Genomic DNA, 19,937 nt, shown 5'->3' on the forward strand with positions numbered 1-19,937 from the left:
AAGGTTAACAAAAACAGCAACAACAAAAATAAAATAAAAACCTTACAGTACATTATCTAAACATGCGGAGAGGTGTGACTTTTATTACTAAAAGACTCTAATGGCACCAGCTCGCTTTAATTCATCTTGTGCCAATAAAGCAAGTAAGTGGACATAAAGAGGGGCAGGATCAAACTAGGCTGCAATGCAGAACCGAAAATCCTCCTCTATTGGAAAAAAAGAATTACATCCATTAGCTCAAGAAAAGTTCATTTATTCAATATTTCAATATTTTCTTATTATATTACTAACATTAAAACACATGTGCTATATTAACAGTCTCCCACCATTCTTTTGTTTTTTTTTCCAGCAGCCCCTTTTTCCACAGCTACACCAATTATCTCTTCAAAGACGTACCTGGGGACATTTACTTTGATCTCTTATATATTAATAAAATATGCCAGTTGGCATTGAGAAGTATGCATACCTACGGTATAAAAAGTAAATGGTCAACATATTGTGTTAATGCAGTCTCATCCGTACGTCTGTGGTCACATATGTATGATTTAACCAGCAAGGTATAAATCCCCCCCCCATAGCACAGTTTTCTCCAATACAAACTACTACAAAACTCCCTCGAATTTAACCTAGGTAAGCAAAATATCACATATATCTGTCCTTTCAAACCCCAAAGACCCAGATGACTGCTGCTCCCATGACAGCTTGGGTCAACAAGATTTACAGGGCAACATGTATGGCTGCCCTTGAGAAGCTAGATATTCTCTCCACGCCAGGCATCCTGTTTGCCAGAATCATCCTTTACATAACACTACCCAAGGAACCATTACAAAAACTGTTTAACTAGGCAGTGATACATCTAATGGCTGCCACAAATATTATCCGTACTATGCCACACCCATTTCCTTTTAAAAATCTATTACTATCACGAGGTCAATGATGATGAGATATTTAAGTCATAGCACAAAGACATCTACACGCAGATGTGCAGCAGTGGCTCATCGCACTTCCATCAATATTCCACTTATGGAATCTACATGTGTTATAGTACCGGAGGAAATGTTATATTACTGCATACTGTAAATAGCCATTTGACAGCTTCCTTTAAATTCAAAGGCTGTTATTCATTATACAAAAAGCCAAATCAGACAACTATATTCTGTGACAGGACCCACCGATCTTCCCCCCACAGCCCACAAAGTAAGCAAATGCTCCAAAGGTGGTAGGTGACAACGTGCATGCAAGCATGCTAAATACCTGACGTTTGCCACTGTTAATGATGTCTACAAACACTATAGAGGCTGTGATATATGCTGGCCAAGTTGGCCTAAGGTGCGGCCATGACTACAGTCGACCAAACGATGCAGCCCAGCATCTATCTAACAGCCAGTAGATGATGAGCGTCCCCTTGTTATGGAAAAGTAAACAGTTGAGATGGTTCGCTTTTAGATGAGCGATGCTGGCGGCCGTGGCCCGCAGGGAACACAGCTGACGTGACACGATTGTGACAGCTGCTAACGGTGCAGACACAGGAGCAGGTAATTTAGTAGTAGCAAAAACTTTGGCAAGCTTAAAAAGCTAACGTTAGCCGACTGCTATCCTAGCTTCACCAAAGACCCACTTAAGTTTGTCTAACGGACCATCTCAACAAGGTGAGCCGCCGCCTGACCTTCCGTTTCCTTCCCTGAAGACCCGATGTCACGTTTGCGGCGGCTGCCCTCACGCTGTCACTCCCTACTTGCCTTTAGCAGTTCACCACTTCATTAATCCTGTGCCCTCTTCTCCCCTCTTTATACCCTCTTGGTCAGATCAACCCCAAGCTGGCCGACATTTTGTTCCGGCTGCTAGGCTAGATCATCACAGCTAGCGTTACCTGGACGCCGCGCGAGCGCGAAGGCGCGCGCTCGACTCGACTCGCGAACTGCCCGCCCGCCCGATGACAGCTCCACCGCGAGGCGGTTTGTCACTCACCGTTACGGGTTACACAAGCTCACACACACACACCGCAATAGGACAGTGGACGCCGTTCTTTACGCTGGAGGACGATGTTAGCCCGTCGGGCAACTAGCTAACCGCTTAGCATAGCGCGTAGATACGGTTTGCTAGCAGAGAGGTAGCTCGGCTTGCACCGTTATACCGTTCGCTAGAGCCCGCAGAGGGACACACACATATACACACACACGCGCGCGCGCACTCGCACACACATGCAGTCCCCTCCCGCGACTACAGCGAAATACACACATCCCGAATAACGCACTCACGGACGGAAGGAGAAAACCCATTCACCTTTCGTTAGAGCAATTGGTCCTCGCGGCCGGCTTTTCCTACAGGAAATGAATGGACAGGTTCTTCCCGGTGTGGCTCCGGAGCAGCAGCCGCCGCACTGCAATGGCAGGCAGTGGATGAAGCGCGCGCCGCCCCCCCACTCCGCTCTCTGTTCGCTCACTTCGGCTGCCGTCACCACCGCGGTGACAGTGACAGGTTCGCCTGGAAGAAACCATTCCGATTTGTCCGCGGGGGGGGGGGGGGAGGGAGGGAGGGATGGGGATGAGATGCGGGGAGGCTGTCCAGCAGCAGCCGCTCCAGCGTGAGAGAAAGCGGTGGTCGATGAGGGTTGACCGTAGAACGGAGGATTTATAAGGAATACCCCGAAAACTACATCGTCTACAAAAAATATATATAAATACAAAAAGGAAAGTCCCAATGGCATTCTGAATGCACATTTTTTTTGACCAACGGTTTTCTTCACAGGATATAATTTGTTACTTTTTTATATAACTGTCATTCAAATCATGATGATAACAACCTATTTAGAAATGAATGAGAAACAAAATCTCCAAAATGAGTTTTGATTTTGGCCATAAAATGTCTTTGTGTTTGACGAAATAGAAATTTGTAAGATTTGAGAGCCTGGTTCTGCAGCTGAGCGTATTCACTGTTTCAAACTCAACTTACTAAAATAGCTTTCTTTTACAGGTCATATTCTTTCTCTTACCCCCTAACGGACCCTTTTCCACACATTTCATTGTAAGCTTTTCCTCACCTGCATGTGACGTAGGGGATTATCATTTATCCTAAAGAGCTTTTAAAAAGCATCCTAATCAAACAGAGCACAAATAAATCGGCGTGAGATGAGAGAGCTATGGAGAGCTTTGTTCTATGTGACTGAATTGCCTTCAGGCACTTTGAGAGAAGTATGTCCACCATATTATAATTTTAGCTTAGTATTAGTATTGATTTAAGAAATTTAATTTTAGATAACAGGTGGTTTGGTTGATTTGAAATCCTTTGAAACAAAGGACTGGACAAGGACAATAATCCCTTGTGTCTCTTTATGTGTGGTTGTGTGTGTCTGCGAGTGTGTGCGGGCATGTTTCTTGTGTGTCTGTTTAATGCAAAGTCAGGACTAACAGCTATTTATTTTTGTAATCATAGCTTTCTGTAAATATGCTGCAGGGGACGGAGATTGGAGGCCCTTAATGTTGAATATATTTCACTTTGATGTCATATAGTTTTGAATGCGTAAGACGGTCTTAAATATCCATTTGGATATCACTTTTAACTACCACAAACATAAAGTCTTCACAGGGAATGCTGAGGCAGGCTGCTTAAGTAGTAATGACATGCTGCATAAAGCCATTTAAAATGCAGAGGATAGAACTAAAATCTAGCCTACAGTCACGATGTTCAATACTCCTTCCCATGGGGTATACAGATTTAATCAATATACAGTAGAATGTAAATTGTGCACTGCACCAAACTTCACTCTTAAGACTCCATTGCATCCACTAGTTTTTGTGCTGGCTTCTCCAGAATTATACCTAATTCTCTGCAGCACCTTCTGTCCTGCATTTTATCACTTTGAGATTGCGTGACCGTTCTTTTCACCGCTACCTCTGGCACTAATGAGTAAGATAGGGGCTGAATGTAATGCTGTAGGAACACAAAGGTCCTGCAATGTTGCTGACGTAGGGAGACCTGCCGCAGATACCATTGGAGGATTTGAAGGAGAAGGGAGGGGGGTAGGGTGCATCTTGAATGGAAGAATGCAAGTTGGACAAGGTCAGAAGAATTAAATTAACAAGGGCAGGCATTTATAGCCCGTGGAAAAACTAAATATGATTAACAGTAGTTTACAAGAGAAACTGCTCCAAATCCCCGTATATTAATAGTATAATACTAATTGACAGTGTTTACATGCAGTTGGCTGTATACTCACTGAGCATGAATGACAGTTAGATGACGCCATCGGTAGTTATCATCACGCACTACAGATTTAGACAAGCTGAAGCATTGCAAGAGAAATACATTCAAGCTATTAAACCCTTCCGGATATGCATGCATGTAAACTTTTTCTGCATGTGTCTGAATTGACTCTGATGTTAGCTTGTGCTGTACATTGCATCTCCGTTGAAGCCCTTGAAATACCCTCTGTTGATGCTACGACAGTGTTTGCATCACTGGCTCAAGCAGCACAGAGGGAGCTTCAGATGCCGTGCAACAGAATTATGCAGCCTCTCTCCCCAGCAGCGCATTTAGGCACAGAGACAGGATTCAAACCAGAGAAAAGCAAATTACTAAGTCACAGCAGGTTGGCCTTTAGATTGCACTGCTCCTGATGGTGAGTTAGTCACCTCTCAGCTGCACAGGTCAGGAAAAAAGCCTACTAAGCAAATGTTGGCGTGGCTATCCATGAACGTTAATGACTGCAGCTATCAAATGACGTGACAAATGTTAAACATAGCCCTGCAGCAGAGGAAAATAAATGCATTTGTTCAATGGGAAAGAATGGATGCTATTATGTGACGCCGTGTTGCCAAAGCGGCAAGGTGATGATACCCAAAATGTTGTGCGTCTCATCTTGTTGTCCAGTCTTCGGTTTTACAAATTCAACTACATCAGCATAATCTCATAAGGGAGCAGGCCGGCTAGTGCACAGAGACTTGTATTTCTGAGATTTCCGTGTTGTCCTCTGTCAGTATCGCTGACCTCTAACATAGAATAGAATACAGTACACTGACTTGACAGCCAACCCATTTGCTCCGGAAAGAAATTCTTTCCAATGGTGTCAATAAACCTTGCCATTTCGCGGTGAAGCAGGGATCCCTGATGTAGCACCCACGAGATATTTTGTAAAGTCAGCAGTTAGAAAAAAAGCACTTATCAGAAGATGCTTTATAGAGGAGTTTGGCCTGAGATCACTGAGGCAGAGTGGAGGATGTACAGCAGTAAAATGCAGCTGAACCAGCCAGGAGACAGACTTTGGCTGCAGCCCCCTGATCGTTGCCCAGCTTATTAGCTCTGATTTTACAATATGTGATCTTAACACCTGTCCCACAAAAGAGGACATTTAGCACTAAGCCTCTGCATTAGAAATTGGATAACAATGCCACCTGATTTGCTCTTTTGTGCACCGGGCTTTTGTATAAGAGCCAAACCAATGCAAATAGATATATTGACATATTGCAGTTCATTGTGATTTGCTTTGTATATCAACTGCATGGGGAATATTTCTGTGCTACACTGGCTGCAGTGAATAATGCTGCAAGGTAGATATTTTAAATGGCATGCAGTAAACAAAAGGAGACAAACAGAATGTGGTGGACAAAGCACAGATCTGGATTTACTGATGCCTTCATAAAATAAAATCAGACCCCATGTACGGGGAAGAAATACATACTTTTCAAGATTTCCGAAATGAACCTATAATCTCCATCTCATTTTTTTCCCACCAACTGTTGAGAGCTCAGACATATCAGGTGACTTGAAATGACCTCACTTTCCCGGCTCTGGTGATCATGTGACAACAGGCCACTGACATCCAAATCCTCTGTGGATCAAGCTACAGCATCATGTACAGTTGCAAAGAAGCAATCGCGTGAGTATGTTTATTCCAGGAGGGGAGCACTAATGCTAATAAAGACAAACAATTCCAATCAGTTAATGTCTATGACAGAGAGGTCTTCAACAAAAAAAAGGGCGAGCTGGGAGTTATTTTTCCTCATGAAGACACAAAGTCAGATCGCAGTGTTAAATCATGAAGCTGAACTCTGTGAGGGGAAGGAAAGCTTTGAAAGCAGCAACATCCTGATCAATCCAATTTTGGTCTAAGCTGGAAATGTTGTTGTTAATTATCTGTAATTACCACAAACGCTCTGCAGCTTTTCTCACATGAGTCCCGGGAGACTCACTTCTCTAAAACATGTTAACAACCATTATTTATTCAGGGAGTGGGCCATAAGCTCTCTCACAGCGATGCCCCGAAACCGCACAATGTTATGATAATGTCATAAAGATATATAAATATTTTACCATGAAAGTGTAATCCCTCAGCCGCAGTGTGACCCTTGAAGTGACCTACCAGTTAAATTATTAATGGTGTGGTTGTATTTCTTATTTTCCATCAACAAGACCTTTTAACTAGTTTGGATTCATGAGTCTATTCATGTCTTTTTCCCAGGGGAGCGCCCTCGCTCAGGATGAGAGTAAAGCAATTAGAGGCCCTGCTGGTGCGGGATTAGATGCTCCCTTCGGACCAGACCGAAGGGGCATTGTGGAGGGCAGGTGACGGGGGCAACGGTGACAGGGAAGAAAAAGGGAGAAAAATCTCCCAGGGGGTAATTTACCGCACTGCGGAAAAGACGCCAGGCAATGCCATGAATCGTACCCATGTTAATTCCACTGGAAACACATTTTGACCACAACTACAAGGGGACTCATTGATAAAAACGATTAGAAAAAATAATGAATTCTTTTAAGAGAGGGAACAGTGCAATGCAAGGCGCAATACATCAAATGAGTGTTGGGTTAAACCTTGTTTTCCTACTTGACTTCACCGACCACATTATCCGCGACAAGAGATGTCGTCCCAACAATTCTGCCACTTGATTTTTCAAAAATGTTTCTTAGTAATTCCAGCCGCATTTCTATCACCACACATCAAAACCAACTGCACATCCAACCCCTCCTTCTATTGCATCAGCTATATGCCAACATGGATGTTCACTGTGTCCCTGGACGTATAGATAGTAAAACTCTGCCCTCTGCAGGACTTCAACTGAAGCCAATGTGCGTCGAGCATGACCGTCGCCCTGCCTTGCAGAAGAAAATCCGTATGGAGAATTATTCGCGGTGGCGTGAAAACAAGCGTGAGGAGAGCGGATCCGCTTGATTTCACCCCCTGCTGTCTGATGGTGCACGCGTGAGCTGATGGAGGGAGACACAAAAAAAAGGGAGCTCGGGTTGTTCACCCACGGGTCCGCCGTGATGGGGTGCTCCTGAGTCTACACAGCATATGGTGCCTCCCTGGGCGTCCACACATATTAAACATGTCCAGCAACACAGCAGGCTGCGTGATGCACACACACACACACACACACACACACACACACACACACACACACACACACACACACACACACACACACACCACTGACACTTCTGAATACACAAAATGCACACACACTTCTTTTCATGCGTTCTCAAACACAGTCATTTTGGCTTTATGTTGAAAAAGGGGTTTTCTTTGGCCATAAATTGAGCTCTGTTGTTTTCATCTTAACATCAAACCAGTATTCTGCTATTTGATATACTAATAAAAGGCTTAATCACATCGTAATGAATAAAAGACAAACTGTTATTTAGTGGATTATTTTGATGAAAACAGTAGAGCTGAAATGATTAATCCATTAGTGGATAACAAAAAAAGGAATGTGAAATCATTGTGGGTTTTCAAATTCAGTCAGAAAATAATGGGAATTTTCTATAGAAAACGTTATAAATGAAATGATTAATCAATTGATGAGAAATACCATTGATAGGTAATGACACAATTATTTATACCTACAGACCTAATAAAAATCACATTTTATATAGGATATATCCAGGGCATAAACAAAATTACATCCATGACCAATTTTCCAAAAGTGTATTTGAAGTCCTTCAAAATCGAATTTGAGTAAATACGAAATATTATCTCCTGAAAACGAGTGCACGATCATCTCATCAATCAACAGACAATGTAATCTACAGAGCGGAGACAACCGTGCGCATGAAATGCTGCCATTGATCAACTTGTCTCGGGACAACCTTCCCAGTGTTTCATTCTTCATGCTCGACTTCCCCACCATGGCTACCATCTTGATTCCTATAAACATTACATCATTCGGCTGCTTGTCCTTCACTTGACCCCACACTCAAGAGCTCAAAGCGGGGTGGGGAGGGGGTGGGGGTGGGGGGGGGGAGCAATAGCATGGACATCAAGTCCTCCTTGAAAATAATCCAAAATTTGTGGTATTAATAGATTGCATTTTTGAAACAGAACATATTCTATGAGATGGGGTTTAGTGCTAAATTTTCACTAATCCCCTTCCCGCCGATGGTGCTTACTGTCCAGGTCACTTCTCCTGAAATAAATCATGCGGGAAAGTCAATAGAGTTGTTCGGATTTATGAGGGTTTGAGTCTTGGTCTCTTCAAATTGATTTGTGGCGGGACACAAGTGCAACCATAAAAGCAGCTCAGAAACACCAGTCATTTCTTCCAATCTTCCCCTGACAGCCAAGGTCTCTGCTGTTTATAATCCCAGCATCCTTTAAAGAAGAAATTATCAAGAGGGTATTTGGGACCAACGGTGTTACTACTATTAATAATAATACAAATAACTAGTAATATGAAATTGAACAGAAACCATGAAACACGCATACACATTATATACAAACAATTATCTCCTTCGTCCGGTTTCAAATGGGTGGATTTTTGGTCACATTCGAACCCCCTCAATTACCCCCCGACCATCACAAAACAAACAGAAGCCCTTAAGAATCTGTCCTCACAGAACAAACCTGTCATTCCTAAAAAGAAATCAGCTGCTGCCTCAATCACTACCCCCCCCCCCCCCCCCTACCCCACTCGCTCCTATAAGGCTTAATAAGGTCTTTCTCTCCCCAAATGTTTCACTCGGGTTGCGACCCCCGACTCCCACCTCCACGCCTTCCACACACGGGAGCCATCTCCCTCGAACAGGCTCTGAATATGCAGATTGGTTAATTCAGCCGCAGTTGCTCCCTCCGTAAATGCATCTGCAAGCACTTTCCAAAGACTGAGCAGCAAATAAACGCTTACGCCGGGGCTTCTTTTTGGTGGTGTTTAGGGGGGGGGGGGGGGCAGTGTCTCGGTCCACGGTAGACTGCGGGGCAAGGATGAGATTTTAGAAGTGGGATGGGGAGAGCAAAACTAATAAGAGATTAAGACTTTGACCGTGGCAAAGCCCGGGGGCCAGTGGGTGATTGATCTTGATTTGCTATGGAGTAATTAATTTAATTGAGCTTTTCATCTTGGCTTGCTTGCAGCTGCTTCTGCTGATAACCTTTTATTTTGCCTACAACTCACCTGTATAGTCTCTGCAGCAAATATTCCTTTAACATTTTCCAAAACAGCTGAGATTGCGGTAAAAACACTGCAATAAAAATCTGATGTTGCCTCAACTCAAAGCACATGAAACGGAAACAAGCATTTACAGCACTTAGCATCTACATTGCAACAAGGACACTACTGTACGTTCTCTGTATATTAATATGATTTCTCTTCTCATTGTCCAAATGAAATAAATTGCATGCTCAGAATCAAGTTGATCTTTACAAAACACACACAGCTTGAAATGGTGACAGTTTACTATTTATAATCATCGATTATCGACAATTTAGACAAAAAAGATAATATGATTCTGTACTACAAAAGATGAACTGTTGCGCTTCTCTGAAGCATCAAGAAATGCTGAAAACGCTGCTGCTTTGAAATGGAACGAGGTGTCGTTGATGAACAGAGAAAAATAACTACCGCTTTACACAAAGGCGCATAAAAGACTGTAGTCCCCCCCCCCCCCCCCTCATCTCCATCGCTGTTGTGCTTTCTGCCACCGTAGCACTAAAATCTGATTCAAGCTTTCTGTGAACAAGTGCAACGCTTGCCAACACAAATGACAGTGGGAGTGGGCAACGCGCCAAAGGCCTCCCCTGACTATCAAGAGAGAAAAGCAATCAAAAGAAACAATCGATATAAACATAGTCTTAAACACTATTGATTATTTTGCTCTACGCTGATGTGCAATGATAGTTATGGACCCAAATTCCTACACTCAGTTGATTAATAGCTTCAGTTTTCTGTTGAAACAGCCAATCAGGCACGACTCCTTTGTTTGAGGATGACCGCAGGTCACCTGATGGCTGCCGAAAGGAAACCCGTTGTGTCTGTTGTGACGTTTTAGCAGGATGCAATGGAGAGCGCTCCTCAGCTCAGCGTCCCGCAGTCTCATCACTCACTGTGAAGGCGGGCCCGTTACTTCCATCAGCTGCATTTGAGTTCGAGCAAGTCAGCAAATTTTTTCCTCTGCTGCACACACACAAAAGAAATATATATACGGTGGAAAAGCCAGGAGCCCTTAGCTGTGCACGCCCGCTCCGGTGAGATAGTGGCATCTCGAAGCGGCGTGGCGTGTCCTCCGAGTGGCACGCCATTGAGACAAATGACACCGCTGTGGTGAGTCGCTTTACGACACACAGAGCACCGGAGGAGATGAGATGAGTGACCCTATGCACTGTCTATTAACATCCAGATAAAGGATTAGGATTGCCGTGTGTGGCCACTAATCTACTACAGCTTCAAAGAATCCACTGCCCATTGTGCTGGGTGGGAACGGAATGCTGGTTTGGTCATGGTTTTTATTTCATTTTATTCAATTAGACAGAACTATTTGATTATTTTTTAAGAAACAATGCAAATTGTTGTATTTTTTTAGCCTTTCTAGTTGCACAGCTTTAGTTTAGGCCAGTCTAGGCTTATATATACATACTATATATATATATATATGAAAAATAATTAACAAATGTCATATCAGAGCTAAATTAGTTTTTCAAAAGCCCACGGTAGCATTGCTGACCATTACTTGTCAATGGCTCAACCAGCTAAGACCTTCTGTGACATCCTCCAGTGAGATATGGAGCGCTTGGGCTGAATTCAGCGCCGGCTCATAGCTAAGCTGTCAACACGATAAAACCCTGCAGGCTGAGGCTCTCCAGCAGCGCGCTCCGCCTGGAAACAACAAAGTGCGTGTGTGTGTTTATAAAAAATTGCGTCTGCTTTGATCCAAGGACGTCAGATCCGTGAAACTTGAAACACTGATTTGTGAGTTAACATCTCTTTTGTTTCATTAACACACGGCAAAGGACACGTCAGGATCATTTGGTGTGAATATAAAGACAACAAAGAGTTTCACCTCCTGCAGTTGGGAACATTTTGATCCACTGAGGGATTGAGCCACCTGTTTTCTAACTGTGGGTATGGATGAAAGGTGCGTGTATGTGTGTGTGTGTGTGTGTGTATGTGTGTGTATCCGTGTGCATGTGTGTGATTAAAGTAGCAACCTTGAGACTCAGACCAAATGTGTTTTTGGAAAACAATATAGCAAAACTTGAATTTTAAAAGCTGTCAATATGATGCAATTGAGATTAAGCTTTAATACTAAAACAGATTACCAACAGCTGAGAAGAAAAGAGTTGATGTCTATTCAAAAATGTCAAACCTAAAGGAAAGCCTCAAACACCATCACCTGGAAGCTAGAAACATAAATCTGTTTTTGTTTACAACATTTCTTTGTTTTATGTTTTGTTGCTTGGATGTTGACACATTTCACTCATCAAAGCAAACTCTGTGACTGCAGCCCAAGAGACTGCAAGAGCTCATTAGGACTAAATGAATGTTCTGCAATTTGCAGCAGACGAGATCACCTGTGAAATTTGCCACCATTTGGGACGTGTTTGTGTGTGTGTGTGTGTGTGTGTGTGTGTGTGTGTGTGTGTGTGTGGTGTGGTGTGTAAGTGTTGTACATCTCTTTGTGTTCATGTTTTTATTCAAGACAAATAGATTGGTTGCTTTATTTGTGAAATCCTTTTTGGTGTTAAATTTAAACGTAAAGTTGAATTTACTTCAGCAATGCATGGTCTGTGGTTTCTTTCAGCCACTGCATCGTACACAGATTAAGACACATTGATTTGGCTGCACAATTACTGCAAAGGTCCCAAGAGGCAACTGAAACACATTCCTGAAGGGCATGTTTATCTCTCCAGTGTCAGGATGGTGACTCGTTTGTCCTGCATATTCTGGTCACACGTTACAGCATTTGTGGTTGTGCGATTCAGCTGTTTTAATGGGTCACTCTACTTACGTTGGAGTCAAGCAGATCAATGCTGTCCAGGCTCTTGCTCCTGTGAATGCGGCCCTTGATGCGGCGGAGTGATGGTTTGCCCTGGATGGTGCTCACGGAGGAGGCTGCTGTGATGGAGCCGGCGGTCGGGCTGGGGTGTATCCTGAGGTCAGCAGAGGTGACCCGGGAGGAGGAAGGACAAAGAAGAAAAAACAACGACACCAGATCAGGGCAAGTGGGTACAGATCCAGCATGGCTGCATCACAGCAGGACAAAATGCCACCCGAGCACACGGAAGAAGAAGAATAGGAGGAGGAGGAGGAGGAGGGACGCGGTGGTCACGTTCCTGCTCGCAAAAGGCCCAGCACCCCCCGGCTGGATAAAATGGCATTAACTAAATCTATAATTGGATTTAATGTCACAGAGGCCCTGTAGGGGAGCCGGTTGGGGCTTCAGGAGCACCGCGGCCTTCAAAACACAGAGAGCCCGCGCGGCTCTGTGAGCCACACGAGCCGCTCCACAGATGCGTCCACGGTGAGATGTGAGGAGGCGAACTTGGCTGACCCATCACCAATACTCTCAGGGAAGGCTTTGCACTCCTCAAATGACTGCCGGAAACCCTATTGACCACATTAAAACCCTCGTGTGTCCTTTGTGTTTCTCATGTTCGTTGATTCAATGCCTGTGTTTCCCTCGAAATAAAATGACAACATGTATATTTTCTGGTTCGTTTGTTGATTCAATGAAGACTATTCAAAAATACCTAGTACGTGTCCTGGTTGAGGAGGAGACACACCATGTGGAAACCCAAAAATAATTCTACAATTATGAAATACGTATTTTAAGTGTTATTAACCACATATAAAAGCCAATCAGTAACAATGTTTTGTAGAAACAGCCCTAGAAAGTGATACAACTAGATCACTTACACTAGTAGTTAAAGCTGAAACTAAAAGAAAATGATTTATCAAACATTTAGATTATTTGTTTTGAAGCAAAGATCTATTTAGTTCACCTTTCAACTGCTCATAGCTCACTGACTCCTTGCCTTTTCCTCTCGTCAGTCCTTTCTCTCAGTGTCACGGAGAGCATCGCCTCTCAATGAGGATTTACCCAACACAATATTCAATAAGGAGAAATCCGGTCTGCGGCTCAGGGACGGTAGATATCCATTAGCGGGCCCAGAAGAGCTCCCCAAGTTCGGAGACTCAGCAAAGGGAAATTAGAGGAGAAGGAAATGAACAAAGACGGGAGGAAAGAGAACACATCTCCTTCCACTTTCTCTCTGCAATAAGTCAATAGTTGCTCGAAGCAATTTAACGTGCTTTCTGGCTGAAAATGCAAGGGAAAAGTCATTCTGCAATACCTGCGGTCAATTATAAGCCACCTTAGATTGTTCTCACAAACAATACAGCAAACAGGATTAATGAGAAAAACAGCTTGGACTGTACCGGGCGCCGGTGCAGTGCTGCACATCCACAGGCTCATTTCGCGGATGTTGATTTTCAAATGGATTTCTGCCAAAACACTTCAGGCCACAAAGGCAGAATGTAACATAGTGCAAGCAACTGTGCCGACTCAGATGTAAAGTGGAGTGAATGATTTCACGTTGCTTTTTGGATGAATTTCTCTTCTCTATCAAATATTCAGGTGTAATGTGTTTCTCTTGCAGTCTGAGAGAATAAATGTCAACATTTCCGTTTTGCGGTACCTTTAAAAAATACACTCGGATGAACACGGTTTTGCATGTGACCCCAAGGCAATAACCAGATTTAAGTAAAGTCGAACATGAACCTTCCTTCAGGAGGCAGTAGCTTCATATCACGCTCGTGGACATGAAAGGTATCCTTCATATTTTGATCGCCTCCTAATGGCTCTCACAATGGCCATGCATGAAAACGCGGCTTGTAGCTAACGGTGCTAACCTCAGCAAACGTGTACACACAGCAAACAGTGTTCCCCTGAGGGTGAACCAGAGGCGTCTTTGTTCACTAGAACATGCAATGCCGGACCAGCTTTAAAACCAATAGTTCCCTGCACAGGTAAACCCTACAACTAAATATCTTTACTTGGATAATGGTTGCTTGTTGCTAAATCAAGGCTTGAATGTTGTGTTTTGCTTTTTTAACAAACAAGACATAATGCGTCACTTATTGACCTTTAACAGACAAAAAGTAAGAAAGCATTAGCAGCATTTTGCCAAATGTCGACCCATTTGTGGTCACGAATTGTTTATGCAAAGGAAACACTATATAAAATAGCCAGATATGTGAGATATTTTTTTCTGTTTTATTTAAGTAATCAATGTTAAGACTGAGAATATATAATTGTGATCATTTTTGCTTCACAGAAGCTTTAATCCTTTATCCGCTGTTTTCTCTCAGCGAACGGGTCAGGTTCTTTTTGTCAGGTGAGTTCACAACACAATAATAATGTCTGCTCGACCCTGACATGACAACGGTATTGGAATATTGGACTTTTTGCAGTCGCCGTGAAGAAAGAAAACTCCACTTTCAAAATAAAAATGGAATGCGGTCAATGCAAAGACCACCGATGGCCAACACTGACCACCACAAAGTGGGATAATCGTTCACAGATAAGGGAAGATCAAGCAAATGCCTGCTGCTTTTAAAAGGAAAGGATGAGAGACACACACATTAATCAGTCGCAGGGCATTATGCCGTTCCTCTGTTTCCTGTCGGCCTGGAGGAGCCATCAAGTACGATTAGATCGAGCAATAACGGCTACTGCTTAATCAGCAGGTCAATAGGCAATGTTACGCTTCATTCCTCCCATCTTACCCACTGCTAATATAGCACTTAACAAGGATAGCAGTCCTGACCAGGGTCACGTAGAGACACAATAAAACAAATTAGGCAAAACGCACTGTAAAATGAAGACACAATTTAAATTCAAAAAATGAGTGCAAGCCTTGAATGCGTTATCTCTACACTCTGACCCCACCATCTGTTTGCGATTGTTTTCTTTTTGGGAAAAAATGGAAAACATTACATAAAGACAATAGAATATTGTATTGTATTAGCCCTGCAGGCTTGCAACAGAGTGTAAAGTTCATTAAACCAGGTTAATGCTAATGTTTGGCTGTGTGCAGAGGGGAATGGGTTTTTAAGACTGCAGGCAAGAGCAACATCTGTTTGCAAAGATTATTTCTAATTTAGAGAGCTGCTACTTCTATTCAGTCTTAAAGCGGAGCAGGGCCTCCTCTAATTTTAGGACAATGTGATGCGCATGGCGCGCTCCTTCTCAGCTCGGTGGATGGTACAAAGTGGGGTGTGATCTCACCGCCGCAACTGCGAATACATAGAGCTCAAAGACATGTATTCAAATGTAACTACTTTTACAATAACATTAAAGACGAAACCAGCAGATTCCCTAATTTTGGAAGCTTTAACATAATATTTGAAAGAAATTCTCCGAACATCATAAATTCCATAGATTATTTTCAGATTTGAAGTATAGAAACAATGTGTAAATGCCTATGGAATAGTGTTGATCAAAAACATCACATTCATCAGGTTTTCAATAGAGCATATTTCTCAAAATCCCTGCAGAGTGATGCAACCCAGGACTTCAGTTTGGGGCTCATTCACCGTTATAGAATGTTGTGATTTGATGTAAATTACTTGTCTGATTAGAACAAAGGAACTTGAAACGTACTTATTGGACTTGTGTGTATGATTCATCAGGCGTTAACGTAACGATTCAATGTCACTACGCTGCATTTCAGGCAGGTGGAGAGACACAAGGTGTGCACATAAATGTCCATAAAACCAAAACCTTTTAAATGAGGACACCTCGTGCCACATAGCATTGCATTAGAGCATATCTGTTTTGTGTTCCTTGTATAATATTCCGTTGAGAAGGATGAGAAGGCGCTGTGGTAGTACTGTGAACACCCGAAACTACACTTTTACTACTGCTGCTACTTTTACCGATAATACCGTATAACCATATTCTGTAGTTTACATATTTTACTGCTATCGCCATGTACGTATGAGGTCGATATGATATAAAGAAGCCAAACATCCTTTATGATGTGTGTCAATATTGATATTAATAGGAGATCTTCTGTTAAGTATAATGCCAGTTTTTGGCCATGTTTTATCTCCTTATTTGACCAATTTAATTGAGCATTTATTATTTTAAAATTATACCAAAGGCTTTTGCAAATCACAAATACATCAGCGTCAGTTTGTAGGATATTACAGAGTTAGTGCACTACGACAAATAGGAATTAGCAAAGCCATAGTCAGTTAATCTGTAACAGTTATCATTTAAAGGTCTGTGGTTTTTTATCGTCAAAGATTATTTGTCGTTCGGAGGTAATGATCCTTTACGGAGATTGGTTTGAAAAAGGCTTCACTGATTATAACAGCAAGATGGCGACTTGCAGACATGATATTCAGAGGGAAACCTAAAAGAATGTTCAAGTATTTCTACGGCATGGGGATAAATATTAAGTAGCACAGGTTTGAAAGGTAGGAAAAAAGCGCTTTGATAACAAAACATGCAAACAGCATGATTAGCAAATCGGATTGTTGTACGGTACCAAAGCCCCGGGGCAGTAAATGGAGTACAACATTCATGATCCTGGTATTCCTCCTTTAAGTGAGGAGAAAAAATACCCTTTATAAGTTAGTCAGTGTTCTTTATTGGATGTGGATGTAGAACTCAGCATTTTCCCTCAATATCAAATCAACTGGCTGCTGCTTTTCAATCTGGCTGCGTAATAAAAATCACTTGAACAAGGTCAGAGCTTGCTCCAACAGTTACATAAGGTTCACCTTTTATAAGTGCACGGCTGTAGATGAGACAAGAAGAGCTCTTTTTCAAATCTATTTGAATATGGAAATGTGGGGATCAAAACCACAATGACAAAAGAAACATGAAACGAGGCCTCTGTTTCAATGGAATCTCTTATCTTCTCCTTGGGGGGGCAATTAGGCTAATAAGAGGATGGCTGAGCTGTATGATTAGCCAAAGAGTCCAAGAGATAAACAAAGCCGCATGTGATAAGCGTCTACCCCTGACGAGGTTACAGCAGCACTTTGTTGACATCGCTCCTCTTAGACTCCATAACAGATGGTGGTCATGTTATTGTGAAAGTGAAAAGCCTTATTACAACATTAATAACAAAAGACTGTAAAAACATTTCCAGTTACGTGTTTTTTGTCCTTTCTTGAAACATTTTGTGATTTAGTTTGACTTTAAAAAGATGTGCTAATAATGGATCAGCTTATCGCACATTGAAGCCACGCCGATGTGCATTATGTGGTTGAATGAGCTCCACCTTTTGAGCTTCTGTGAGACATTTGGCAATCAGAGGGCCATTCAGCCCATTGACTCCTAATTAACCGCCTCCGCTTCCAAACACGATGGTAATCCGGCTGTAATTAGGGATACTATGTCACACACATACTGCTTAGGGCAAGGCAAGGAAATGAAAGTCTTGTCTTCAAGTAAACAAATGGAGGAGGCCGGCCAGAGGGGGGGAAGAAGAGACAATGAGAGGTGGACATATACGGTATAGCACACAGAGTAATGAGGACACTGACGAGGTGGATACAAGACACAAACACACATGCTGAGAGCAGAGTATGGGTCCAAAGTGTTTACTAAACATGGCAATGAGAGCGGTGTACAGATGTCAGGCTGCAGCACGTGAAATACAAACAGCTGGGGATCATGTTTCATGCTTTATATTTTATTAATGAATTACAACACAGCAGAGGGCTTCAGAGCAGGCTTTTGAGGATGAAGGATGATGTTTGACCACATGGTTTAGTTCGATGGTGACATTTCCGGTGACAGCAGCAGCAGCAGCAGCAGCAGCGGAGGACACAATACCACGATGACACATTTGAGGCAAGGAAACAATGATGAGGCAATGACATCATCCCTACGCATTTTCAACTTGACAAACTGGTGGAGAGGAAGGACTTTCAGCTCGAGCTACTGGCCCCGCGTGTCACGCTCCCGGGGGCCACGCGGGGCAGCTTCCTTACCCACGGTGCACCGCCGCGATGCCCGGAACGTGGTGCGGACGGGACGTTACGCCCGGTTAATAGAGAGAGAGAGAGCGCGGGCGCACCGGGGCTCCGCGAGCCGCTCACCATTTGCCAGGATGTGTGCAGGCGACCCACTCGGCTCACCGCAGCTCCCCCCCCCCCCTTCATCCTCTTTTTTTTCCTCCCAACCTGCATCATCATCATCGTTATCATCGTCATCGTCACCGTCCGCAGCAAGATTCATACTCACCACATACGCTTCCTGGGTGGAAGACAATGTTCTTTGTTGGAGGCGGTCACCCCCAGAGCCAGCTGCATAACAGTAATGTATTTCTGGTAATTCACCATGGTACTGTCCACCGCTACGAAAAATCCAACCCAAAGAAAAGCACAGGTGATCATATATTTCTTTATTCCCTGGCATCCGCCTCCGCTGCGTCTTCCGCGCTCAGCATCACAACGCCATTCCCACAGTGGAAACACTCCCCAAGGAGCCGAGCGTGAGGTGGCGCACCGCCGCGACCCATGTCTGCAACGACACGCTGTGACCGTGTTCTAGCGCCGGTCCATCCGATTCACAAAGGTCTTTTTCGTTCTTTTCGTTTGGCTTCGCTTCGCTTCTCTCCTTTTTTTTCTTTTTTCCCCCCAATACGGTCAGGATTCGGACATTGTCGCCTTCCTCCTGCCTTCCTGCCTCCTCCCTCCTATCCAGGGCTGGAAACACTCTCTGTTCAAAAACGCTGCAGCGTCCAGGCGTCCGTGCGTGTGTGTGTGTGTGTGTGTGCGCGCGTGTGTGTGTGTGAGAGAGAGAGAGAGAGAGAGAGAGAGAGAGAGGTAAGAGAGAGAGAGTGTGTGTAGTCTAGAGGGGAGCGACCGGGTGGGGGGAAGGAGGAGGGGGAGGAGAGAGGGGAGGGACCGATTCATTTGGAGGGGGCTCGGTTGTAGCATCTGTTCAGGACGTCTACAGTTTGTCTTTAGTTACTTGTTAACTGGCGGGTTTATCTTTGTGTTGCGCTGTGCGTCCTGGAGCAAGAGATGACTTAAGTGGGAAATAGTCTGAGTCCCCTTTACTCCTTTTGTTGGAGGAGGGGGGTTCTCCGACGACCTTTTCATATGTCACAGGAGGAAAAGCACAAGTGCAAATAACGAAATGAATGCAGACAAATTCCATTCAGCTGCTGCAGTTTGTGGCACGAAATTGAACCGGATTTTCAAAAATAACAAATGTAATTTCCATTTAGTGGTAGAATATTGCAAGAGCCACAAGGTGACAGGATTAAAAAGAGTGGCAGTTAAACCTTGAAGTAATGAAAATAGCGTATTTTACATAATGTTGAAATGAGATTTGTTTTTGAAGGTTATAGTCTCCTCACGGCTCCACATACATCTGTGTTTGTTGTGTAGCGAGATGTGACGTTATTCATTTGATGTTAAAGTCGCATGCTTTAATGAATTTTGATTAATTTGCAGGGTCTGTTTGAAATAAATCTTTTAAAATAACAGTTTTGTAAATACACCAACTCCTCCACATTGAAATGTAAAAACTTCTCTGTTTACTCCATATTGTGGGTATTTTCAATTTGATCTTTTGAGCGAAAATCGAAAATATACCATGTAAATGTTGGATATAAATTAATCTAATTAATTTATGTCTTATGACATGTTAATATGTCTGCGCATATAATGTGGAAACAACCCTTTTTTTCATGAGCT

At 43.2% G+C, this 19,937-nt stretch overlaps 1 protein-coding gene across 13 annotated transcripts in view; it reads right to left on the reverse strand.

Moving 5' to 3' along the window:
• The window catches only part of tjp1b (tight junction protein 1b), a 46,669-nt gene extending 27,651 nt beyond the window's left edge, over nucleotides 1–19,018 (reverse strand). For 10 of the 13 annotated variants that reach the window (XM_062563146.1, XM_037452495.2, XM_037452494.2 and 7 more), the window contains exons 1-2: nucleotides 18,475–19,018; nucleotides 12,217–12,358 (exon numbers count right to left, since the gene is read on the reverse strand). In XM_062563146.1, coding sequence (XP_062419130.1) covers nucleotides 12,217–12,358; nucleotides 18,475–18,626 — 294 coding nt within the window. In that variant the 5' untranslated portion in view covers nucleotides 18,627–19,018. Of the gene's footprint in view, nucleotides 1–1,666; nucleotides 1,685–1,968; nucleotides 1,988–2,283; nucleotides 2,466–12,216; nucleotides 12,359–18,474 lie in introns of those variants that run through there. The other 3 variants (XM_037452490.2, XM_037452493.2, XM_062563147.1) reach the window with 3 other exon arrangements.
• Between the last annotated feature and the right edge of the window lie 919 nt (nucleotides 19,019–19,937).

The sequence above is a fragment of the Pungitius pungitius genome, chromosome 6 (genome assembly GCF_949316345.1).
Source record: "Pungitius pungitius chromosome 6, fPunPun2.1, whole genome shotgun sequence".
Taxonomy (NCBI): Eukaryota; Metazoa; Chordata; class Actinopteri; order Perciformes; family Gasterosteidae; genus Pungitius; species Pungitius pungitius.